The sequence below is a fragment of the Nerophis ophidion genome, linkage group LG07, assembly GCF_033978795.1.
Source record: "Nerophis ophidion isolate RoL-2023_Sa linkage group LG07, RoL_Noph_v1.0, whole genome shotgun sequence".
Lineage (NCBI taxonomy): Eukaryota > Metazoa > Chordata > Actinopteri > Syngnathiformes > Syngnathidae > Nerophis > Nerophis ophidion.
Window position 1 is genome coordinate 70,272,993 of NC_084617.1, and position 27,030 is coordinate 70,300,022.

General features: G+C 39.2%; 1 protein-coding gene across 1 annotated transcript in view; it reads right to left on the reverse strand.

The window, feature by feature from the left end:
* Nucleotides 1-27,030, reverse strand: part of atp2a2a (ATPase sarcoplasmic/endoplasmic reticulum Ca2+ transporting 2a) — a 98,698-nt gene that overhangs the window by 54,484 nt on the left and 17,184 nt on the right. The window contains exons 2-5 of the mRNA XM_061907016.1: nucleotides 24,338-24,355; nucleotides 24,170-24,252; nucleotides 10,719-10,823; nucleotides 10,269-10,407 (exon numbers count right to left, since the gene is read on the reverse strand). Of these exons, the coding sequence (XP_061763000.1) occupies nucleotides 10,269-10,407; nucleotides 10,719-10,823; nucleotides 24,170-24,252; nucleotides 24,338-24,355 (345 nt within the window). The remainder of the gene's footprint in view (nucleotides 1-10,268; nucleotides 10,408-10,718; nucleotides 10,824-24,169; nucleotides 24,253-24,337; nucleotides 24,356-27,030) is intronic.

The following is a 27,030-nucleotide window of genomic DNA, read 5'->3' on the forward strand; positions in this document are numbered from 1 at the left end:
ACATATACATATACACATTATATATATATTATATATATACATATACACATTATATATATATTATATATATATATATATATATATATATATATATATATATATAAAAAAATGTAGTAACAGACATGTTCATAAAAATATGTAGTGTACAATAATTACCAAATTGTGATCATTTTAAGCATCGCTGGAACTGATGTCCTCCGCATTTATTTACGTTTCCATAGCAACGCACTCCCGACTTTTGCCAATGTGTGTTCCTACTTCTGAAAACATGTTCTCATCATGGCGGACTTTTTAAGACAACGAAGACGACTTTAGTTTTGTTTCTCCGCGTTCGCTCTTACAACAACAACAGCTTGCTTAATATACAGGTTACAGAACGTAAATGAAGTAATGTTGACGGTTTTTGAATGCATTTCTAAAGTGAGATAATCCTGACCGCTCTCATTAGGTGCATTGCTAGCCACCTAGACACGCCGATTTTTACATGTTAGAATGCAAAAAAAAAAAAATGTTGTCTTCGTGTCTTTCATAAGGATTTGTGAACAATAGACAAAATCCCCCTAAAAAGTGCAGTTCCCTTTTAAATGTATGTTATGGTTACGACTGCTGCCATAAAGATGTGAAATTCAAAGTGCCTTAAAGTTGGATTTACAGACTTTTCACATGCAAACAAGTCATTAGGCATTTCAGTGAAGTAAAATGTGTCAAAATGCAGTACCTAACCTACTCCTATAGCAGGGGTCGGGAACCTTTTTGGGTGAGAGAGCCACGAAAGCCAAATATTTCAAAATGTATTTCCGTGAGAGCCATATAATATGTTTTAACACTGAATACAACTAAATGTGTGCATTTTTAAGACCAACATTTTTAGAGTACCGTATTTTTCGGAGTATAAGTCGCCCCGGAGTATAAGTCGCACCTGCCGAAAATGCATAATAAAGAAGGAAAAAAACATATATAAGTCGCACTGGAGTATAAGTCACATTTTTTGGAGACATTTATTTGATAAAACCCAACACCAAGAATAGACATTTGAAAGGCAATTTAAAATAAATAAAGAATAGTGAACAACAGGCTGAATAAGTGTACGTTATATGAGGCATAAATAACCAACTGAGAAGGTGCCTGGTATGTTAACATAACATCAATCAATCAATCAATGATTACTTATATAGCCCTAAATCACTAGTGTCTCAAAGGGCTGCACAAACCACTAGGACATCCTCGGTAGGCCCACATAAGGGCAAGGAAAACTCACACCCAGTGGGACATCGGTGACAAAAATGACCCAGTGGGACGTCGGTGACAATGATGACTATGTTATGATGACATATTATGGTAAGAGTCATTCAAATAACTATAAGTGAAGTGAATTATATTTATATAGCACTTTTCTCTAGTGACTCAAAGCGCTTTACATGGTGAAACCCAATATCTAAGTTACATTTAAACCAGTGTGGGTGGCACCGGGAGCAGGTGGGTAAAGTGTCTTGCCCAAGGACACAACGGCAGTGACTAGGATGGCGGAAACGGGAATCGAACCTGCAACCCTCAAGTTGCTGGCACGGCCGCTCTACCAACCGAGCTATGTCGCCCCACTATATAACATATAGAACATACTATACGTTTACCAAACAATCTGTCACTTCTAATCCATAAATCCCATGAAATCTTATAAGTCTAGTCTCTTACGTGAATGAGCTAAATCATATTATTTGATATTTTACGGTAATGTGTTAATAATTTCACACATAAATCGCTCCTGAGTATAAGTTGCAACCCTAGTCAAACTATGAAAAAAACTGTGACTTATAGTCCAAAAGATACGGTATAATACGTCTCTTATTCTTTTTAATAACATTGTTATTAAAGCTAACCAATAATAAATATAAATCACTTCTTACCAATAATGCGACCTCTTGAACAGGTGCGTTATAAAACCGATGGATGGATTAAAATGCATGAGAATGTTTTGTAATTTGAACGTTATTTTTAACACTGTGATTACCAGCGGAATTATTTATTACTCATCGTGTTAAGCAATGTCAGCTAAAATTAATCTGAGAGCCAGATGCAGTCATCAAAAGAGCCGGATCTGGCTCTAGAGCCATAGGTTCCTACCCCTGTCCTATAGGATGTTTAATCCTGAGAACACACATGCAAAGAAGTGCTATATGATTACCGCTGTGTTAGTATGACATCATAGACCCATTAAGGAGTGTACATTTCAGCGATAACGCGTACCACTCTTGTAGCTGCATATGAAGTTTGGGTGTCTTAACGCCAACACCCCCAGTCAGCAAGATGAGACCATTTATCACAGCCATGAACATTTGCCAAAGGACAGTCCCTTGGTGACACTGGACATTTGGCAGACCACGCGAATGCCATACTATCCATGGTGTCTGGAATCCCAGTGGAGGGTGCGGGTGCTGATGGGAAGGGTCACGATTCATCGTGCATGGTGCTGTAGGTGGTTTCTCCACAAAGTGTTTCCCTATAAGGTCATCTCTCTTGGACACAATAGGAGCCGGGGAGAAAGCCTCCCTCACTGCTTTCAGCCCTTCCCACTGAGCCCGACCATCTTCCAGCACAACAAGTAGTCACTGCCAGTTTAGATCCAACCCGCAGAGATCTAGAAATCTCTTAATAAGCGAGAAATCTTATTTGTATCGACAGCAAGGGTAGTGTTGAAATTGGATTGATACTACTGATGTTTATTTTTACCAACATGTAGTTTTAGTTGTGCTTATTACAAACCCTGTTTCTATACGAGTTGGGAAATTGTGTTAGATGCAAATATAAACGGAATACAAATCATTTTCAACCCATATTCAGTTGAATATGCTACAAAGACAACATATTTGATGTTCAAACTGATAAACACTTTTTTTTGTGCAAATAATCATTAACTTTAGAATTTGATGCCAGCAACACGTGACAAAGAAGTTGGGAAAGGTGGCAATAAACACTGATAAAGTTGAGGAATGCTCATCAAACACTTATATGGAACATCCCACAGGTGTGCAGGCTAATTGGGAACAGGTGGGTGCCATGATTAGGTATAAAAGCAGCTTCCATGAAATGTTAAGTAATTCACAAACAAGGATGGGGCGAGGGTCACCACTTTGTAAGCAAATTGTCGAACAGTATTAGAACAACATTTCTCAATGAGCTATTGCAAGGAATTTGGAGAAATCACTGCACGTAAGCGATGATATTACGGACTTTTGATCCCTCAGGCGGTACTGCATCAAAAACCGACATCAGTGTGTAAAGGATATCACCACATGGGCTCAGGAACACTTCAAAAAACCACTGTCAGTAACTACAGTTGGTCGCTACATCTGTAAGTGCAAGTTAAAACTCTACTATGCAAAGCAAAACCCATTTATCAACAATATCCTGAAACGCCGCCGGCTTGGCTGGGCCCGAGCTCACCTAAGATGGACTGATGCAAAGTGGAAAGGTGTTCTGTGGTCTGATGAGTCCACATTTGAAATTATATTTGGAAACAGAGCGCGTGGTGTCCTCCAGAACAAATAGGAAGATAACAATTCGGATTGTTAGAGGCGCAAAGTTCAAAATCCAGCATCTGTGATGGTATGGGGGTGTATTAGTGCACAAAGCATGGGTAACTTACACATCTGTGAATGCACCATTAATGCTGAAAGGTCCATACAGATTTTGGAGCAACATATGTTGCCATCCAAGCAACGTTATCATGGACGCCCCTGCTTATTTCAGCAAGACAGCGTGGCTTCGTAAAAAAAAAAAAGTGCGGGTACTTTCCTGGCCCACCTGCAGTCCAGACCTGTCTCCCATGGAAAATGTGTGGCGCATTATGAAACGTAAAATACGACAGCGGAGACCCCGGACTGTTGAACAACTGAAGCTCTACATAAAACAAGAATGGGAAAGAATTCCACTTTCAAAGCTTCAACAATTAGTTTCCTCAGTTCCCAAACGTTTATTGAGTGCTGTTAAAAGAAAAGGTGAGGTAACACAGTGGTGAACATGCCCTTTCCCAACTACTTTGGCACGTGTTGCAGGCTTCAAATTAAGTTAATTATTATTTGCAAAGAAAATAACGTTTATGAGTACATATAATATCTTGTCTTTGTAGCATATTCAATTGAATATGGGTTGAAAAGGATTTGCAAATCATTGTATTCCGTTTATATTTACATCTAACAGAATTTCCCAACTCATATGGAAACGGGGTTTGTATTTGTATTTGATTAACGTGGACCCCGACTTAAACAAGTTGAAGAACTTATTCGGGTGTTACCATTTAGTGGTCAGTTGTACGGAATATGTACTGTACTGTGCAATCTACTAATAAAAGTTTAAATAAATCAATCAGCAAAGGTAGTGTTAAAATTGGATAGATACTACTGATGTTTATTTTCACCAACATGTGTTTTTAGTTGTGCTTTTCGTGTTATTACATCGTCAATATTGGAGGGTTTTGGGGGACAGAAGGCCAAAGGTGTTGAGAGCCAATAGTAGTTTTTGTATCGTTATCATCCACCCCTGACTTTAGTTTTTTATGTTGTTTTTTTTAAGCAAATATTGTTATTGCTGTATTAAAACATTGTGAAACTGTTCACAAATAAGATTGTTGATAACACAGTTTTATTCTGATTATAATTATGACAAAAATAAGAAAAAAGGCAAACCATCAAAATCAGTCAGCTGAACTGCAGATTAGCTGCAGCTATGCTTGAATTCTTAAAGTGATGCATCATGCTGCTGACAGGAAAGCCAGCAGTTGTATTGACCAACAATTAAAAAAAAAAAAAGGCATGCCACAAAAAAGTAGAGCATGCCCAATGTATTCGTCTTAGAACATAATTATAACACATCTTAAGGTCTGCTTCTTCTGCGATATGCTTTGCAAATCAAATAAAACTACAAAAAGCGGTCAACTCAAGTGTCACGTACAAAATTAACCACCAACTATAAAGGACCAGGAGCAGACATAGTCACTATAGTCAGCTATACATACACAATCTAACACTACACTCACAAAGATTCTGCATAACTTCATAGACTGTAGGTCTATCTTTCACATTTTTAATATAACATGAATGTAAATAAAAGTCAAGGGGAGGTCCTCTATTTTGCCTATAAAAACCAATAAATAACCATTCAAAAAATGCCAACAATATTCCATTTACATTTCCTGACTTGAATATTAACTAAGTATTAGTGATGTTATTATAAGCGTTAATAACCCAGACAAACTATTTATAGCGGTGCTGTGATAAGAATGGTATACAATCACGACATGATCGACTGGTGAGGCGTTTACTCGCTTCCTGGAAGTTAATTATAGATCATAAATCATGCCTCTGACCTGTAAAGGAAATGGCTGAGGATACTCTCTAAAAAGTTGGTACACTTTGACCGCAGTTTAGGACCCGGAAATGGCAAGAAAGACACAAAAAGACGCTTGGTTCTAGGCCTGGGCGATATATCGATATACTCGATATTTTTGGGCCATGTCACGATACACGATATATATCGCGATATTTTGCCTTAGCCTTGAATGAACACTTGATGCATAAAATCACAGCAGTATGATGATTCTATGTGTCTACATTAAAACATTCTTGTTCATACTGCATTAATATATGCTCATTTTAAACTTTCATGCAGAGAGGGAAATCCAAATTAAGTCAATTTAGCAAAACTGTATTTATTAAACAGTTATTAAGCAGTGGCAAAAACATTCATGTCATTTCCAAAACAGAAATGCAAAATTTTCAGAAACATTTTAAAACAAGCTATTAGTGCACTTTTGTGCATGATGTCACTAGGTTGACAAAACAACACTAAATTAAAGTGCTCTTTTTGAACAGAACGCCAATACAATAGTTTAAAATAAAGTGTACTTTTGTGCATGATGTCACAAGATATTTCAAACACTGTCAAATAAAAATGAGCTGCATAATAGGAAATCAAACAGTGTATGTCCTTCGTTCTGTGGTAGGTTCCTGCGAACGTTATCTCCTTCTGTTGATTTTTTTTTTTCCCATTCGGTATTAATCTGGAAATTGTTGCTTCGGCATTTTGTGGGTGTGACACCGAACGAAGACGTTGACATGCAGTGTCAAGCACTCTTCATTCTGTAACGGGTGACTTTTCAAATGATGCTACATTAGCAATGCTGCTGCTTTTTGTGGCAACGCTGTTGCCGCATAATTGTTCAACATATTCCCGCTTGAAGCCAAACCACCGCCAGGCGATGGACCCCCTGCTGTTTTTCTTGGGAATTAATTATTCCTCCAGTTGTTACCAGATTTGCACCTTCTCTCTCTCGTATTATCACTCGCAACACACTGCTAGCATCACAGCTAATATTACCCATGTAACTACCACTCTGCTCAGGGAGGGCGTGTGACGTATGTAAGAAGGTGCCTTTGTTTATGTCTATGTGGGAAGGAGAGACAAGAAAGAGTTGGAAACGCATGTAGTGTAATGCCCGCAGCTAAAAGCAACTGTGTGAGAACATATACTCGAATATCACTATAGTCATTTTCTATATCGCACAGACACAAACCCGCGATATATCGAGTATATTCGATATATCGCCCAGCCCTAGTACTGATGTTAAAGACAATACACACTTCACTGCACATGTAATATATCACTATATCCATGATTAAATGCCTTATAATTCCACAAATTTTGTACAGCACGCGCACTTCTGTGCACTTTAGGCACTTAAAACATGCAAAATGGTTTCTTCTGCTTGTTAGTGCGTGCTGTTTTTTTAGAAATAATATATACTTCACTGCACATGTAATAAATCACCATGTTACTTACTAAACATGCTATAATTCTGTAAGTGTTGGGTTGCAGTAGGACAGGTGTGCATGCACGCTTTAAACACTTAAAAAAGAGGATTCATAATGTTTCCAGGGCTCTGTGTACGTGCAGGCTGGTTTTAAAAATAATGTACATGTAATTGTACGTGCAAAGTATATCAAAATAAACAAAATTACAAAGGTGTAATGCCACCAAGTCAGCTGTTGCTGCTCTGATTGGACAAAATGTGCATGACAAGTGTAATGCATTTGTGTGTAGACACTTCTGAAACTACACTTGTGTGTCATTTTAACCTTGGATATGCCTTTTTGAAACTCCCTGTGTTCGTGTGGACATGGCCTGAGGTTCCCGGCTGCATTCAGGCAGAAGGCGGCGTACACCCTGGACAAGCCGCCACCTCATCGCAGGCCAACACAAAGTGATAAAAAAAAGGGGGAAAAAAAGCAAACGTCGTGGTGCGTTTTTTTTTTGTTTTTTTTTATTAATCTGCTGCGTATGCTTAAAATGAAATGTTATTCTAAATGTGCCCGTAACTAGATTGTATATATACATACATCATGTATATAAAACCCAAACTGAGGTGTTTGTTGTTGTTTTTTTAAATGGATTTTTAGGCACAATTAAGCGGCTCTAATAGGCTCCGTTGTAAACATATTTTTGATCTAATTTATTTAAAATGAATTTAAAAAAATAACATGCACATTGTTATGTATCTCATAATGATTGTAAACAATACACACACAAAAAAAATGCCGTTTCCCTTCAAGACTCCAACATCGCTCGGAAACGCCCCTTTTTTCAAACTATTTGTAATAACTGGGAGAGGGGCAAAGTCAGGAGTTGGTTGGCTGGACATTAGCAGAATGAATGATCCCCAAGCACAGATAACATGCTGCAACAGCAAGCAGGAATGCAGCATCAACATGAAATGTATACTTGATGTGTGACGGCACATAGGAACAGAAGGAAAAGTAAATAATGCAAGAGCGCCTAAAATACAAGCTAACAAAGAACATTCCACAATGTGTGCAGTGACACCTAAAAGCAGAAACTTTAAAGACTTGCCAAAATGGGCTCTTTTAATCATATTATATTCAAATGTCACTTTATATATACTTATACATCGGGCTGAGCGATAAGGCTTTTTATTAATATCTGCATATTATTAAGCATGTCACGATACACGATATATATTTCGATATTTTGCCTTAGCCTTGAACGAACACTTGATGCATATAATCACAGGAGTTTGATGATTCTATGTGTCAACATTAATACAGTCTTGTTCATACTGCATTAATATATGCTCATTTTAAACTGCCATGCAGAGAAGGAAAACAACAATTAAGTCCATTTACCAAACCTGTATTTAATAAGTGGCACAAGCATTCATGTAATTACCAAAACAGAAAGTGCAAGATTGTGACAGACATTTTAAAACAAGCTATTAGTGCACTTTTGTGCATGATGTCACTAAGATGACATATCAAAACAACACTAAATTAAAGTGCACTTTTTGTACAGAACGCCACTACAATAGTTTAAAACAAATAAAGTGCACTTTTGTGCATGATGTCACAAGATATTTCAATAACTTTGTAAGAAAAATAGCTGCATACTATGAAATCAAATGGTTTATGTCCTTCGCTATGTGGTAGATTCTTGCGGACGTTATCTACTTCTGTTGCTGACTAATTTTTTCATACGGTGTTGATCTGGAAATGGTTGCTTCTGCATTTTGTAGGTATGGCACCAAACGGAGATGTTGACATGCAGAGTTTCAAGCACTCCTCATTCTCTCGTGGGTGCCGTTTCAAATGGTGCTACACATTAGCAGCAATGCTACTTTTTGTAGCAACGCTGATGATTAACTTGTGTGATGACTGTATTATGTTGATAGTATATATTTGTACCATGAATTGATTAACGTGGACCCCGACTTAAACAAGTTGAAAAACTTATTGGGGTGTTACCATTTAGTGGTCAATTGTACGGAATATGTACTGTACTGTGCAATCTACTAATAAAAGTATCAATCAATCAAACGCTTTGGCCGCATACTTTTTCGACATCTTCCCGCTTGAAGCCAAACCACCACTAGACGATAGACCCAGTGCTGTTTTTCTTAGGAATTAATTATTCCTTTGTTACCAGATTCGCACCTCTTCTCTCTCGTATTACCACTCCGCTAGCATCACAGCTAATATTACCCATGCGGTTACCTCTCTGTTCCGCGAGGGCGTATGACGTGACAGTATGTGACGTATGTAAGAAGTTGCGCTTGTTTTAAGTCTCTGTGAGAAGGAAAGACAATAATGAGTGAGAAGAGCCAGTAGTGTAATGCCCGCAGCTAAAAGCAACTGCGTGAGAACGTATACTCGAATATCACAATATAATAATTTTCTATATCGCACAGAGACAAACCTGCGATATATCAATAAATCAATCAATCAATGTTTACTTATGTAGCCCTAAATCACTAGTGTCTCAAAGGGCTGCACAAACAACACAAACCACTACCACATCCTCGGTAGGCCCACATAAGGGCAAGGAAAACTCACACCCAGTGGGACGTCGGTGACAATGATGACTATGAGAACCTTGGAGAGGACGAAAGCAATGGATGTCGAGCGGGTCTAACATGATACTGTGAAAGTTCAATCCATAATGGATCCAACACGGTCACGAGAGTCCAGTCCAAAGCGGATCCAACACAGCAGCGAGAGTCCCGCTCACAGCGGAGCCAGCAGGAAACCATCCCAAGCGGAGGCGGATCAGCAGCGCATAGATGTCCCCAGCCGATACACAGGCAAGCAGTACATGGCCACCGGATCGGACCGGACCCCCTCCACAAGGGAGAGTGGGACATAGGAGAAAAAGAAAAATGGCAGATCAACTGGTCTAAAAAGGGAGTCTATTTAAAGACTAGAGTATACAAATGAGTTTTAAGGTGAGACTTAAATGCTTCTACTGAGGTGGCATCTCGAACTGTTACCGGGAGGGCATTCCAGAGTACTTGAGCCCGAAATGAAAACACTCTATAGCCCGCAGACTTTTTTTGGGCTTTGGGAATCACTAATAAGCCGGAGTCCTTTGAACGCAGATTTCTTGCCGGGACATATGGTATTCTTGCCGGGACATATGGTACAATACAATCGGCAAGATAGGATGGAGGTAGACCGTGTAGTATTTTATACGTAAGTAGTAAAACCTTAAAGTCACATCTTAAGTGCACAGGAAGCCAGTGCAGGTGAGCCAGTATAGGCGTAATATGATCAAACTTTCTTGTTCTTGTCAAAAGTCTAGCAGCCGAGTCCTGTAATTTTGGAAACGGTGATACCCCTGATATATCGACTATATCGATATATCGCCCAGCCCTACTTATACATACAGTATAATTTGTTAGAAACATCCAAGAGTTGGTTTCCTACCAGCAACTTCTACAATGTCTCCAGGAACAATATCTCTGGCCTTGATCCTCTGGACTGTCTTCCGGTCCTGCCGATACACTTTCCCCATCTCAGGTTCATACTCCTTCAGTGCCTCAATGGCATCTTCAGCATTGCGTTCCTAGCCGGGATAGATTAATTTCAGTGCTCAAACTCTTTGACAATAATACAAACAACAAGCTAGCCAGTGCAGTTTTTTTAACCAGGCATAAGGCGCAGGACGACATTAAGTGTCAAAGCTTAAATGCCAACAAATACATTGAAGCGCTTTTATGTTTCAGCATGTAAAATGTTTGTAAGGAATTGTGTTTTATTGTGTTTGCATGTTAAGTAAGCAGTAATTAAGTAAACCTATTGGAAGAATTGAAGCACAATGGTGTGGTGGAACTTAATAAATATGCAAGAAAGTACATTTATAAAAGATTGTCTCACCTGCCACACACCGACAATTGCGTTGGCAATAAGAATAAGTAAAATTACAAATGGTTCCACGAATGCTGTGATGGTTTCTTCTCCCTCCTCAAACCAGGCCAGCACCTAAAAAACACATGAAACAACATTCTAATTAATTATACATTTGTGTGTGTTACATGTGATAACCAGAATACAAAGACATTTTGGTGCAAATGCCACTAATGTCCTGCGATGATGTGGCGACTTGTCCAGGGTCTACTTCGCCTTCTGCCCGATTGTAGCTGAGATAGGCGCCAGGGCCCCCCGCGACCCCAAAAAGGGAATAAACGGTAGAAAATGCCAATAGTATTTTATTCCACACATTCCTCTGCTGGTAGAAGTTTGACATCAAGTTTAAAAAGTTATTTCTTTTTCTCCCTGCCAGATAAAAATCATGCATCATTTTCCCTATTTTCTTTATGAAAACTGATGAAAAGCAATTAGGGAACGCTCCAATGACACAATGCCTAACAGCCACAAGTGTAACCAAAAACATACAATTGTTTGAGCAAAACAAAGCCAATAACACACATTATCTAAACAAAGCAAATATCACTATTAGAGATGTCTGATAATGACGTTTTTGCCAATATACGATATTGTCCAACTCTTAATTACCGGTTCCAATATCAACCAATACCGATATAGACAGTCGAGGATGCATTAAACAATGTAACAAGGTTTTCCCAAATAAATCAACTCAAGTTACAGAAAAAAAATGCCGACATGGCACTGCCGTGTTTATTATTGAAGTCACAAAGTGCATAATTTTTTTTTTAACATGCCTCAAAACAGCATCTTGGAATTTGGGACATGCTCTCCCTGAGAGAGCATGAGGAGGTTGAGGTGGGCGGGGCGGGGTTGAGGTGGAGTAGGGGTTGGCGGGAGTGGGGGGGGGGGGTGTATATTGTAGCATCCCAGAAGAGTTAGTGGTGCAAGGGGTTCTGGGTATTTGTTCTGGCGTGTTTATGTTGTGTTACGGTGTGGATGTCCTCCGGAATTGTGTTTGTCATTCTTGTTTGGTGTGGGTTCACAGTGTGGCGCATATTTGTAACAGTGTTAAAGTTGTTTGTATGGCCACCCTCGGTGTGACCTGTATGGCTGTTGACCAAGTATGTCTTGCATTCACTTGTGTGTGTCAAAAGCCGTAGGTATTATGTGATTGGGCCGGCACGCAAAGGTTTATTGGCGCTCTGTACTCCTCCCTACGGCATTTTAAAAAGTCATAAATTTAACTTTTTGAAACCGATGCTGATAATTTCCGATATCACATTTTAAAGCATTTATCGGCCGATAATATCGGACATTTCTAATCATTATCTACAACATATTTGAATGTTTTGCTTTCGGCCCTCAAAGTCCTCCAGTGTCTAGGGACTAATTCCCTGTGACCGCTGGAGGGACAAGCAGTAGAAAATGGACACATTTTTTTAAGAAAATACGAATATTTATCTGATCACTCTAGTATCGATCATAAACGGATACCACCAATTTATGGATGGATCCGCCCTCACCCAACATGTCGTTTACCTGCCCAGTGGCCTCATTGTTAGAGTGTCCGTCCTAAGATGGGTAGGTTGTGAGTTCAAACCCCGGCCGAGTCATACCAAAGACTATAAAAAATGTGACCCATTACCTCCCTGCTTGGCACTCAGCATCAAGGGTTGGAATTGGGGGTTAAATCACCAAAAAGGATTCCCGGGCGCAGCCACCGCTGCTGCCCACTGCTCCCCTCACCTCCCAGGGGGTGAACAAGGGTGATGGGTCAAATGCAGAGAATCATTTCGCCACACGTAGTGTGTGTGTACAATCATTGCTACTTTAACTTTTTTACATTAGTCTGTATTATTAGCCTGTGGAAAAAAATTGATATTTACCTCAGAAGATCGCAAATAGAAAAAAAGGCATAAGATTTTTATTTAAATTTTATTTGATATGCCATTGGTATTTATTATTATTATTATTATATTTTGAAACTGGATTTTGCATGTCACTAAAGTAATATAAGCCTTGCTTGTTCAATATTTCATGTAAAACTTGTTTGGGTCCCTACTAAAATGTTAATTTGTTTATCAGGTTTGACTGCTTCCTCGACTTCTGAAGAAGAAAAAAAGTTAGGTCTGATCAATGAGCAAAAATGACCCAGATTTGGCCTTGAGTGGTGCTCTGTTCCCTTGTCAAGCAGCAGCCCCCGACACCTCCGTATCACCTGGCAGTTGTACAGTGCATACCAGATCTGCACGCACTAACCAGAGCACAAATGCATACTATCATTTGTCCAGTGTGATCCAATCTTATAATGGTTGCGTCTTAAGATGTTTATTTATGTCTGGTATTTATTTAGTTTTGCCAAAGTGTAACATGTATGCTCGGCCATTAGTTGCACTAAGTGCAAAAACAGGAATGACAGGCTTGCACGTGCCTAGACTAAACAGTGCACACTTACTGTATATATTTATAGATTGACATTTTAATGGGTTACAACGACAATGTTCTTTTTGAAAAGTATCCCTTTGAGCCCAATCTCCAATATTTTTTTTTGTAAAAAAAAATGTGTTCCCAAGAATCAGTTTTCTGTGAAAAACATTTTGTTTTCACGGATATCAACACGTAACATAAGAATTGGATAAATGGAAGTACGGTACTATTGTTTGAGATTGTTTACCATTACTATTGTTTTGTACCTCGAAATCAGACCTGGGCAAATTAAGGCTGGGGGGCCGCATGCGGTCCGTTGAGCTTTTCAATCTGGCCCACCGGACATTCCCAAATAATTGTTTTAGATCAGGGGTGTCAAACTCAAATACAGAGTGGGCCAAAATTTAAAACTGAACGAAGCCGTGGGCCGAGGTTGAACAAATTAATCCTTTAATAGGGACCCAAACAAATTTTGCATTGAATATTGACCAAGCAAGGCTTATATAACTTTATAGTGGCATGCAAAATCGAGTTTTAAATCCATCCATCCATCCATTTTCTACCGCTTATTCCCTTTCGGGCTCGCGGGGGGCGCTGGCGCCTATCTCAGCTACAATCGGGCGGAAGGCCACCGTGAAGCCCCAATCCCTTCTCAAAGCTTCTTATTTTTCCCCTATCTGGGGTATTTTTAGTATTTCCATTTGTGTAATATTCTACAGAAAGAATGAAACAGGGCTCCCATATAAACACTATACAGGAAACAAAGAAAAATTACGGACATGTTGGCCAAATCCACCAAAAATGACACTTGCAAATAAAAATGGGATCATTAACTGGCGGGCTGCAGTACGAATCCGGACCCAAACACTCTCCTATAGAGACCTCGACATATTATCAATTATTTATTTAAGTACCTGAAGTCAGCACGGAAAGCAGCTCTTATAGAATTTACGGTACCAGTTCATCGCATTCAGAAATACACTGACCGATTGTATGAGAGTTAAACAAGCCCACATAATACTGCTTAGCCAAATCAAATCAGTACATTCCCGGCGGTAAACATGGCGACTCTAAATGCTAGTGATGTGCAATACCATTGATTTTCTTTCCAATCATATATCAAGTAAAATTCAGGCTGGTTAATTACGATGCGGATTTGATACTTTGTGCAAATATACCTAACAAAGTAGTGTTTTCTGAGTTTTGCATTCCTTGGCAAATCATCGTAAACTATATGAAATCACAGAGCAAAACAAATAATGCAGAATAATCACATTATTCTGCACTGCGTTCTTACTCAGTGTTTCTTGCTGTTTTTCCAATTTTTACTGGTGTTTTTTTGTAATGTGCTTGGGGCAAATGACAAATGTGTCACGGGCCACATATAGCCCTGTGCCACAGTTTGGGCACCCCTGCTGTATGGCCACTGTAGTTTTAGTACTATAGTCCATCCATCCATCTTCTTCCGCTTATCCGAAGTTGGGTCGCGGGGGCAACAGCATAAGCAGGGAAACCCAGACTTCCCTCTCCCCAGCCACTTCGTCTAGCTCTTCCCGGGGGATCCCGAGGCGTTCCCAGGCCAGCCGGGAGACATAGTCTTCCCAACGTGTCCTGGGTCTTCCCCGAGGCCTCCTACCGGTTGGACGTGCCCTAAACACCTCCCTAGGCAGGCGTTCGGGTGGCATCCTGACCAGATGCCCGAACCACCTCATCTGGCTTCTCTCGATGTGGAGGAGCAGCGGCTTTACTTTGAGTTCCTCCCGGATGGCAGAGCTTCTCACCCTATCTCTAAGGGAGAGCCCCGCCACACGGCGGAGGAAACTCATTTCGGCCGCTTGTACCCGTGATCTTATCCTTTCGGTCATGACCATAGGTGAAGATGGGAATGTAGATCGACCGGTAAATTGAGAGCTTTGCCTTCCGGCTCAGCTCCTTCTTCACCACAACGGATCGGTACAACGTCCGCATTACTGAAGACGCCGCACTGATCCGCCTGTCGATCTCGCGATCCACTCTTCCCCCACTCGTGAACAAGACTCCTAGGTACTTGAACTCCTCCACTTGGGGCAGGGTCTCCTCCCCAACCCGGAGATGGCACTCCACCCTTTTCCGGGCGAGAACCATGGACTCGGACTTGGAGGTGCTGATTCTCATTCCGGTCGCTTCACACTCTGCTGCGAACCGATCCAGTGAGAGCTGAAGATCCCGGTCAGATGAAGCCATCAGGACCACATCATCTGCAAAAAGCAGAGACCTAATCCTGCGGTCACCAAACCGGAACCCCTCAACGCCTTGACTGCGCCTAGAAATTCTGTCCATAAAAGTTATGAACAGAATCGGTGACAAAGGACAGCCTTGGCGGAGTCCAACCCTCACTGGAGTATATTTGTTTATCCTATGGTCACATGTGGTTGTCTTACGTCAGCATCGGACGCATTAAAACTGGCTGTTCATATTTTCTCAGTGATAAAAAGGGGATACAAGGAGCAGTCCTTTAGCTGCCACCTTGTTTTATCTTGTATTACTGCTTTTGCATAAGTCAATGTTTAGTTTTGTATTCGCAATAAATCAACACAAATTCCGTTCTTTGGAGCACTGTTCACAGACTAGTATTAGGCTCGTTAGCTTCCTGTAGCTGATGCTCGTGGTTAAGGGAAAAGTTGTTTAAATGTTGGATGCTAGAAAATGTCCGATGCATCGCAACATTCAGCCATAATGCATTGTTGCATGTCCATGGTTTTTGAGCACTTGCGAGACAAGTGGGTGTAGTGGGCGGCTGTGCTCGGGAAGATGAGGTCACGGTGTTGAGATAAACGGATGAGAAGCTGAAAAGAGAGATGCAGAAGCATGTGTGCGTGTTCAGGTGTTAAAATGATTGTGGATTTTTTCCCCCTAATATTTTCTTTATCGGCCAGTAGGGTCCCAAACATCGCGACGGGTTGGCGACCCTTGCTTTACACTGTGCTCCTGATAATGATAAACATTATCGCAAATGACTAATATTGATTTAAGAATCAATATTAGAGCATTAAGATCCGGTATCGATATTTCAGTATTGATTCGCACATCGCTACTAAATGCAGAGAAAGACCATTGAGAAGTGAAGTGAGTAACACAGAAGAACAAGTGATATCCGCGAAAATAAGAGGAAAACGAGCGAGACTTACGACCTAAGTAGGACAGAGAAAAAGTGAGCATCGGATGGTGAAGAACTCCTGCCCTCTCTCGTCGTGACCACCGAGAGGACAGCGGCGAGAGACCACAGAATAATAACGACACACTGTGTAAGAAAAGGGATATGCGCAGCTAAATTGGTGCTTTCAATCCAGACTGCATGAACTCATTCATTTTTATGCTTTTCTCTGGAAGCACAAGACTCGTTTATTGCATGATCAGAGACCAAGACTAACAAACCATGGAAATTTGAAATCCCATTTTGACATAAAGCACCAAGATTTTGAGCAAACACACAGGCTCTGAACTGATGCCACCAAAAATGAGCACTTGCAGAAGCTAATATAAACACCTGAATTGATCTGTGGTCCTCAATACTAACTTGGGCTGCACGATTTTTGGAAGAAAGCCAATTGCGATTTTTCTCTCCAAAATTGCGTTTTTAAAATAAACGTAAGGTTTTTAATATCAGTACTATGGATATCATTAACAAAAATGCCTCAAAACAGCCCACTACCTATAATATGGGCTTTTTAAACATCAGATCATTGTCTCCCAAAACATTACTAGTTAATGAGGTCATGAGAGACAACAATCTTAACGTCATTGGTCTCAAAAAAATTTTCCCCGCTTAACAAGGCATTTCCTCCCAACTATATAAATGCACATATTGCCCATCCCCTTAAAATGGGTGCAGGGGTCGTACTGATATCCAATGAAAACCTTAACCTTAGCTCTAACTTAAGTAATAAATATAAATCATTTGAGGTGCTTACTATAAGGTCTGTCACACCTCTCTACCTGGCTGTTATCTATCGCCCCCCCTCTGAGCCCTATTTGGACTTTGTCATTGAATTTTCATGGTTTGTCACTGATCTACTGATGAACACAGATAATATAATTATAATGAGTGATTTTATTATCCATATGAATACCCCGTTAGACCCTCGGTGCGCGGTGCACAAATTTTATTTGAAAGCTGTGGTCTTACACAAATAATAAATTAATTGTAAGGGTCATACGATAGACCCCGTCCTTGTCCGGGGTATCACCACCTCCAAAGCTATGATACTCCCATACATTAAAGTAATGTACAATCACTACCTTATAAAATTTTAAGTTCTGACTCATTGTCAGCAAGCTACAAATAACCACTGCTTTAGTATCCAAACCATTAATGCTTTCACATCTACGACTCTTGCTGGCCTACTGTCTTTGGTAATGGCACCATTCCCAAATTATGTTGGCTCTATCGATAACCTCACAAACAACTTTAACGATACCTTGCGCAACACATTCATAGTTTAGCAACGCTAAAGCTCAAATAAGGCATCTAAAAGGCATAACCCCTGGTTTACAGGAGAAGCCAAAGCTTTTAAACGAACATGTAGAAAGCTGAAATGCAAATGGCAAGGGACTAAACTTGGTTTTCCATCAAGCATTGAGTGATAGTTTAACTTATAAACACGTGCTGACCTTAGTTAAGCTAAATATTTCTTCAGTACAGTAGCATCGCTAACCCAACAGGGGACTCCCTCCCGTAGCTCCACCCACTTGTCTGATGACGTTATCAAATTCTTTACTAAGAAAATTGAACTCATTAGAAAGGAGATTAAAGACAACCTGTCCAACCTCTCCAACTGGGTTCTATTAACACAGATACAAATGTATGTATGACAGGTATTGCCTCCAAAATAATATCTCTTTTTGATGAAATAACATTACAAGAACTCCTGCGACTTGTAAATGGGACAGAACAAACAACATGTTTGCTTGACCCACTTCCTGGGAAACTTTTCAAGGAGCTGTTTGTAATATTAGGACCATCAGTGCTAAATATTTTTAACTTATCGCTTTCCTCTGGTAGCATTCAAAAAAGCGGTAATTCAACCTCTGCTCAAAAGACTTAACCTTGATCCTGACCTCATGGTAAACTACCATTTCCCACCTTCCCTTTATCTCAAAAATCCTTTAAAAAATTGTTGCACAGCAACTGAATGAACATCTAGCATCTAACAATCGTTGTGAACCCTTTCAGCCCGGTTTCAGGGCAAATCACTCGACGGAGACAGCCCTCGGAAAAATGACTAATGATCAATTGCTAACCATGGATGCTGATGAGTCATCCATTGTGCTACTTGATACATGAATCATACCATTCTATTAGAACGTATCAAAACACGTATCGGTATGTCAGACTTAGCCTTTTCTTGGTTTTAACTCCCATCTTACTGACAGGATGCAGTGTGTCTTCCATAACAATGTGACCTTGGAGAATGTTAAGGTAACGTGTGGCATTCCATAGGGTTCGGTTCTTGGCCCTGTACTCTTCAGTATCTACATGCTGCCGCTAGGTGACATCATACGCAAATACGGTGTTAGCTTTCACCGTTATGCTGATGACACCCAACTTTACATGCCCCTAAGGCTGACCAACACGGCAGATTGTAGTCACCTAGAGGCGTGTCTTGATGAAATTAAACAATGAATGTCGAGCAACTTTTTGCCTTTTAATGCTATCAGAACGGAAATGTTGATGATCCGTCCTGCTGGACACCGATTTAATAAGATCACCTTAAAATTAGAAAAAAAACAAATAATTACACAAGGCGACTGGGTAAAGAATCTGGGTATTATCTTCAACCCAACTCTGTCGATTGAGTCACACATGAAGAGTGTTACTAAAAATAGCCTTCTTTCATCTCCTAATATCGCTAAAATTAGTTCCATTTTCTCCACCACGCTGAGATCATTATTCATGTTTGTTACGTCTCGTCTCGATTACTGTAACAAGTTATTTTCATGTCTCCCTATGTCTAGCATTAAAGGATTACTCTGGGTACAAAATGTGGCTGCTAGACTTTTGACAAGAACAAGAAAGTTTGATCATATTACACCTATGCTTATCCTATTTTGATCATTGTATCGTACCATATGTCCTGGCCAGAAATCTGCATTCAAACAACTCCGGCTTATTAGTGATTCCCAGAGCCCCAAAAAAAGTCTGCGGGCTTTAAAGCGTTTTTTTATTCGGGCTCCAGTACCGGTACTCTGGAATGCCTTACCAGTAACAGTTCGAGATGCTACCTCAGTAGAAGCAATCAAGTCCCATCTTAAAACTCATTTGTAAACTCTAGCCTTTAAATCGACCCTATTGTGGATTGGACCAACAATCTCAATATTTATTACTAGGACTTAGCATGACGTTAGTTTCTTGGCACAAGCAGGTCTTTGTAGTTATATTAGGCATAGTAACCACAAAAAAAGACAAACTATTGAGATTGTTCTTTTCTTACGTTTAATTCTATCAAACACTGCTAATAAAGTAGAGCAGGGGTAGGGAACCTATGGCTCTCGAGCCAGATGTGGCTCTTTTGATGACCGCACCTGGCTCTCATAAATCTTAGCTGACGTTGCTTACCAGGATAAGTATTTAATAATTCCGCTGGTAATCACAATGTTAAAAATATTCTTCAAAATATAAAACATTCTCATGCATTTTAAACTATCTATCCGTTTCTAACGCACCTGTTCAAGAAGTCGCATTAATGGTCAAAAGCAAAGCTAACTTCAGAATAACAATTTAATTTAAAAAAAAATAAGAGATGCACACATTTAGTTGTTGTAATCTGGGAAAGTCCAAATAAACGAGGAGGCGTAGAATTGTACAAGTGTACAGGTGTACAGGTTTCTCTTCTCATTGAGCTAAATTGATTCCTGTCTCTGTTTAATTCCTTGCTTCTTGTCTGTTTAATATGTCATCAGTGTTTGAACCTGAAAGTTGTATTCGGTGTTAATAATGTTATATGGCTCCCACATAAATACATTTTAAAATATTTGGCTTTCATGGCTCTCTCAGCAAAAAAAGGTTCCCGACCCCTGCAATAGAGAATATACTTGATGGCATCACAGAGAGTTTCAAATAAACATTTTACAAAGTGATCGCTGCAGACACAAGAGGTCCGATTGTATTCCACAAGATAAAAGTGACATATACCTTCAACGCACTTTCATCATTACCTTTATGAACCACTTATTTCAGGACTGTATGGAAGCTCTTCCCTATCACTATATTTGAACGACTGGAACACCCAAGAACAGAACAGCAATACGTCATTTTCTGCTCAAACTTTACACTCAGTCTCACTTGTTTTAATGCTGTGCTCAAGCTGCTTGACCATCATGTGAATTAAGGCGCAAAAAAGAAAAACGGACATGAATTCATATGCAACCCAGCTGTAAATTGAGAAAAAATACAAAAAAAAGATGAAATGCTGATAATAATAACTAATAACTGATGGCACAAATACTTTTTAAATAAATGTTACACAATTTAAGGTGCTTAAACCACAACTTCACTGGTTGCAGTACTGTAGGAAACACTGGGCTGAAATATTAACAATAATAGTAGTAAATAATTGAACCGTCTCATTTTGTCCACCATAAAAGAAAACTGAGAAGTAGGCTGTTTTTTTCTGTTTAATAAAACAAAAATGTTAATATCAAAGTGGTTTCACACACGGGGAGAAAGTTTGGACACCCTTGATCTACTGGCTGTTGCATAAAAGCAATGCTTGACTCAGAGCTGCTGCTGCTGTCACCATTCCTCAGATGAATGGAAACTCTTCAAGCGTTTAACTCCCGGACATGCCCGTGTGCCCTTCAGACGTGTTACACAAACTGAAGACGTTCACAAGTCAGCACCCTGCATTGCCAACATCACATCCCAGTCATTCATCACACGGAGCTCAGCACTAATCCCTGTCAGATTTTCACACCGCACACGGACACCGTTTAAGTAATACACCAAAAGACGGGGCTATTTGCAGGATGCAGTAATGGCTCCTGTGTCTACAAAATAGTAGGGAAGATCAAAGATAAAACATAAAGGTCATGAAAGACATTAAACCCTCTAAATCAGGTGTCAAACTCAAATAGAGAGTGGGACAGAATTTAAAACTGAACAAAGGTTGAGCAAATTAACCTTTTAATAGAGACTTCTACAAGTTTTGCATTAAATATTGAACAAGCAAGGCTTATATAACTGTTTAGTAACATGCAAAATCAACTTCCAAATACTAATAATAATTAAAAAATCAGTGGCATATCAAATACAATTTTAATAAAAATGCAATGCCTCCTTTCTATTTGCAGCCTTTTGAGGTAAACAGCAAAATAAACTTTTTCCACAGGCTAATAATACATTTGAAAATAAAATACCAATAATGAATGAATCAAAAATTCAAGCATTGAAGTAGCAAGAGAAAGTGCACGAATAAAACGTTAATTATTGCTCAGTTTGCTACACTGATTTGCTTTAACACTGAATATGGAACAAGCGACGCTTATATAACTTAATAGTGCAAAATCAACTTTCAAAAAACAAGACGAAAAAACAAAAGGTGTATTAAATAAAATGTTAATAAAAAAATGGAATGCCTCCTTTGTACTTGCAGCCTTCTGAGGTAAATATCAACATTAACTTTTTCCACAGGCTAATACATTTGAAAATGAAATAATGAATAAATAAACCATTCGGGCCATTTAACTGCTCAGTTTGCGACACACTGATCTAATCTGATGATACCTGGCATATTTTCTTGGATGCTAATTATGTTAGATCCACTATGGACTGGACTCTCACTATTATGTTAGATCCACTATGGACTGGACTTTCACAATATTATGTTAGCTCCACTATGGACTGGAATCTCACTATTATGTTAGATCCACTATGGACTGGAATCTCACTATTATGTTAGATCCACTATGGACTGGAATCTCACTATTATGTTGGATCCACTATGGACTGGACTCTCACTATTATGTTAGATCCACTATGGACTGGACTCTCACTATTATGTTAGATCCACTATGGACTGGACTCTCAAATTATGTTAGATCCACTATGGACTGGACTCTCACTATTATGTTAGATCCACTATGGACTGGAATCTCACTATTATGTTAGATCCACTATGGACTGGACTCTCACTATTATGTTAGATCCACTATGGACTGGACTCTCACTATTATGTTAGATCCACTATGGACTGGACTCTCACTATTATGTTAGATCCACTATGGACTGGACTCTCACTATTATGTTAGATCCACTATGGACTGGACTCTCACTATTATGTTAGATCCACTATGGACTGGACTCTCACTATTATGTTAGATCCACTATGGACTGGACTTTCACAATATTATGTTAGCTCCACTATGGACTGGAATCTCACTATTATGTTAGATCCACTATGGACTGGACTCTCACTATTATGTTAGATCCACTATGGACTGGAATCTCACTATTATGTTAGATCCACTATGGACTGGACTCTCACTATTATGTTAGATCCACTATGGACTGGACTCTCACTATTATGTTAGATCCACTATGGACTGGACTCTCACTATTATGTTAGATCCACTATGGACTGGACTCTCACTATTATGTTAGATCCACTATGGACTGGACTCTCACTATTATGTTAGATCCACTATTGACTGGACTCTCACTATTATGTTAGATCCACTATGGACTGGACTCTCACTATTATGTTAGATCCACTATGGACTGGACTCTCACTATTATGTTAGATCCACTATGGACTGGACTCTCACTATCATGTTAGATCCACTATGGACTGGACTCTCACTATCATGTTAGATCCACTATGGACTGGACTCTCACTATTATGTTAGATCCACTATGGACTGGACTCTCACTATTATGTTAGATCCACTATGGACTGGACTCTCACTATTATGTTAGATCCACTATGGACTGGACTCTCACTATTATGTTAGATCCACTATGGACTGGACTCTCACTATTATGTTAGATCCACTATGGACTGGACTTTCACAATATTATGTTAGATCCACTATGGACTGGAATCTCACTATTATGTTAGATCCACTATGGACTGGACTCTCACTATTGTGTTAGTTCCACTATGGACTGGACTCTCACTATTATGTTAGATCCACTATGGACTGGACTCTCACTATTGTGTTGGATCCACTATGGACTGGACTTTCGCAATATTATGTTAGATCCACTATGGACTGGACTCTCACTATTGTGTTAGATCCACTATGGACTGGACTTTCACAATATTATGTTAGACCCACTCAACGTCCATTGCATCCGGTCTCCTCTAGAGACGTACCACTGGGTTCCGTGAGTTTTTCCTTGCCCTTATGTGGGCGCTGATCCGCGGATGTCGCTGTGGCTTGTGCAGCCCTTTGAGACACTTGTGATTTAGGGCTATATAAATAAACATTGATTGATTGATTGATTGAATATCGGGGCTCAGGTGGTATATTGTAGCATCCCAGAAGAGTTAGTGCTGCAAGGGGTTCTGGGTATTTGTTCTGTTGTGTTTATGTTGTGTTACGGTGTGGATGTTCTCCCGAAATGTGTTTGTCATTTTTGTTTGGTGTGGCGCATATTTGTAACAGTGTTAAAGTTGTTTATACGGCCACCCTCAGTGTGACATGTATGGCTGTTGATCAAGTGTGCCTGGCATTCACTTATGTGTGTGCAGAAGACGCTTATATTACGTGGCAGGGCCGGCACGCTGTTTGTATGGAGGAAAAGCGGACGTGACGATAGGTTGAAGGGGACGCCAAAGGCAGTACCTTTAAGGCACGCCCCCAATATTGTTGTCTGGGCGGAAATCGGGAGGGGCACTGAAATTCGGGAGTCTCCCGGGAGGGTTGGCAAGTATGAAAATTAGCGGTGAATGCGGTGATATTGCCTCGAGGGCCAAATTTGACACCCTTACTCTAAAAAAAATTTGGGAAAAAAAAAGACGTGACATACTTACAAAAGAAATACAGGCAGCCAGCAGAAGAATTCGTACAAGTAAATCTTCAAACTGTTCGATGACAAGCTCCCATAAAGATTTTCCTACAGAGAAGAGAATGATCAAAGGTTTTCAACAATTTAGTCAAATAACAGCAAGTATGACAATCCACAGTACGAGTGAAATTACCTTCTTCTGCTGGTAACTCTGTCGAGGGAAGCATGCCAGGGATCCAACAGGAACAAATAAACAGAAAAAAGAAAACATGTAAACTGTATGTCAAACATTTAGCCCAGATGAGACCGATATAAGACACAGGAATGGGATCTTTGAAGAGGAGTTGAGTACATTATGTCAAAACATATACAGTGATATTTGGAAAACTGTCAATAAGCCCAAAAATGTCTACCGTATTTTTCGGACGACAAGTCACAGTTTTTTTTTCATAGTTTGGCCGGGGGTGAGACTTATACTCAGGAGCGACTTATGTGTGAAATTATTGACACAGGGGTAGGGAACCTATGGCTCTAGAGCCAGATGTGGCTCTTTTGATGACTGCATCTGGCTCTCGGATAAATCTTAGCTGACATTGCTTAACAGGATAAGTAATGAATAATTCTGCTGGTAATTCATTCATCCATCCATTTTCTACCGCTTGTCCCGTTCGGGTCGCGGGGTTGCTGGAGCCTATCCCAGCTGCATTCACAGTATTAAAAATAACGTTCAAAATATAAAACATTCTCATGCATTTTTAATCCATCCATCCGTTTTCTAGAAGTCGCATTCAATGAAAGAAGTATTTTATTCATTAGATAGATAGATAGTACTTTATTGATTCCTTCAGCAGAGTTCCTTCAGGAAAATTAAAATTCCAGCAGCAGTGTACAGAGTTGAGATCAATTTAAATAAAAAAGTAAAAAGTAAATAATGGGGGTTTAAAAGGAAACTAAATAGAGAAATATTACAAAAAGAATAAAAACAATGGGAATAACAATATAACAGTAAAATAAGAATATAACAAGACAAAGTAGGCAGTAGTGACCATGTTATTATTATTGGTTAGCTTCAAAATAACAGTGTTATTTAAAAAGAACAAGAGACTTATTATACTCTACAAATGTTACTCGTACTTAAAAATGCACACATTTAGTTGTATTCACTGTTAAAAAAAATATAATATGACTCTCAGGGAAATACATATTAAAATATTGGGCTTTCATGGCTCTCTCAGCCAAAAAGGTTCCCGACCCCTGTATTAACACATTACCGTGAAATATCAAATACTATTATTTAGAAGCGACACAGAGGAAGAAGATTTCATCGGATTTATCGATTAGGAGTGACAGATTGTTTGGTAAACGTATAGCATGTTCTATATGTTATAGTTATTTGAATGACTCTTACCATAATATGTTACGTTAACATAGCAGGCACCTTCTCAGTTGGTTATTTATGCCTCATATAACGTACACTTATTCAGCCTGTTGTTCACTATTTATTTATTTTAAATTACCTTTCAAATGTCTATTCTTGGTGTTGGGTTTTATCAAATAAATTTCCCCCAAAAATGCGACTTATATATGTTTTTTTTCCTTCTTTATTATGCAATTTCGGCAGGTGCGACTTATACTCCAGAGCGACTTATACTCCGAAAAATACGGTATATACTGCAGTTATGATTTACATATACACTTCTTACATTCACAGCAGAATGTGCAAACAATTTAAACCCAGGTCTTCAAATCAAATCATTTAAGTATGAGGCAAAGACGCTATTTCATAATCTTTAGATTCTGTTTACTTCTAAAACCAACACAATGCATGTCAAAATTTGTGGGTTCTTCCGAGGATGTCGTAGTCGTAATGATTTGTGCAGTCCTTTGAGACATTTGTGATTTGGGGCTATATAAATAAACATTGATTGATTGATTGAAAATGGTGTACACTGTATTAATAAAAAAATATGTTTTTTTTTTTTTTTTTAGCACGGTATTATAGACAAAATACATACCATACAACTACTTGGACCATAAATAAAATTCTGGGATAAAAATGCATCATGTTTTATGTTTTATTTTAGTAAAACAATGCAGGTAAGTACAACAGTGAGATTTGAAACAGTGTGAAAAATGAATGTTTTATTATTTTTTTCAGTGATGTACCCCCTGTGAACATTTATTTATTTCAAGTACCCCCTAATCAGAGCAAAGCAATTTTGGTTGAAAAAAGGAGATAAAGAAGTAAAATACAGCACTATGTCATCAGTTTCTGATTTATTAAATTGTATAACAGTGCAAAATATTGCTCATTTGTAGTGGTCTTTCTTGAACTAGTTGGAAAAAAAAGATATACAAATAACTAAAAACTTGTTGAAAAATAAACACTTGATTCAATTATAAATAAAGATTTCTACACATAAATGATAAATGGGTTGTACTTGTATAGCGCTTTTCTACCTTCAAGGTACTCAAAGCGCTTTGACAGTACTTCCACATTTACCCATTCACACACACATTCACACACTGATGGAGGGAGCTGCCATGCAAGGCGCTAACCAGCCCCCATCAGGAGCAAGGGTGAAGTGCCTTGCTCAAGGACACAACGGACGTGACGAGGTTGGTACTAGGTGGGGATTGAACCAGGGACACTCGGGTTGCGCACGGCAAACTCTCCCACTGCGCCACGCCGACTAACACTGTTACAAATATGCGCCACACTGTGAACCCACACCAAACAAGAATGTAATCATAGAAGTAATCATCAACTTAAAGTGCCCTCTTTGGGGATTGTAATAGAGAGCCATCTGGATTCATGAACTCTAGTCTAAACATTTCTTCATAAAAAAAGAAATCTTTAACATCAATATTTATGGAACATGTCCA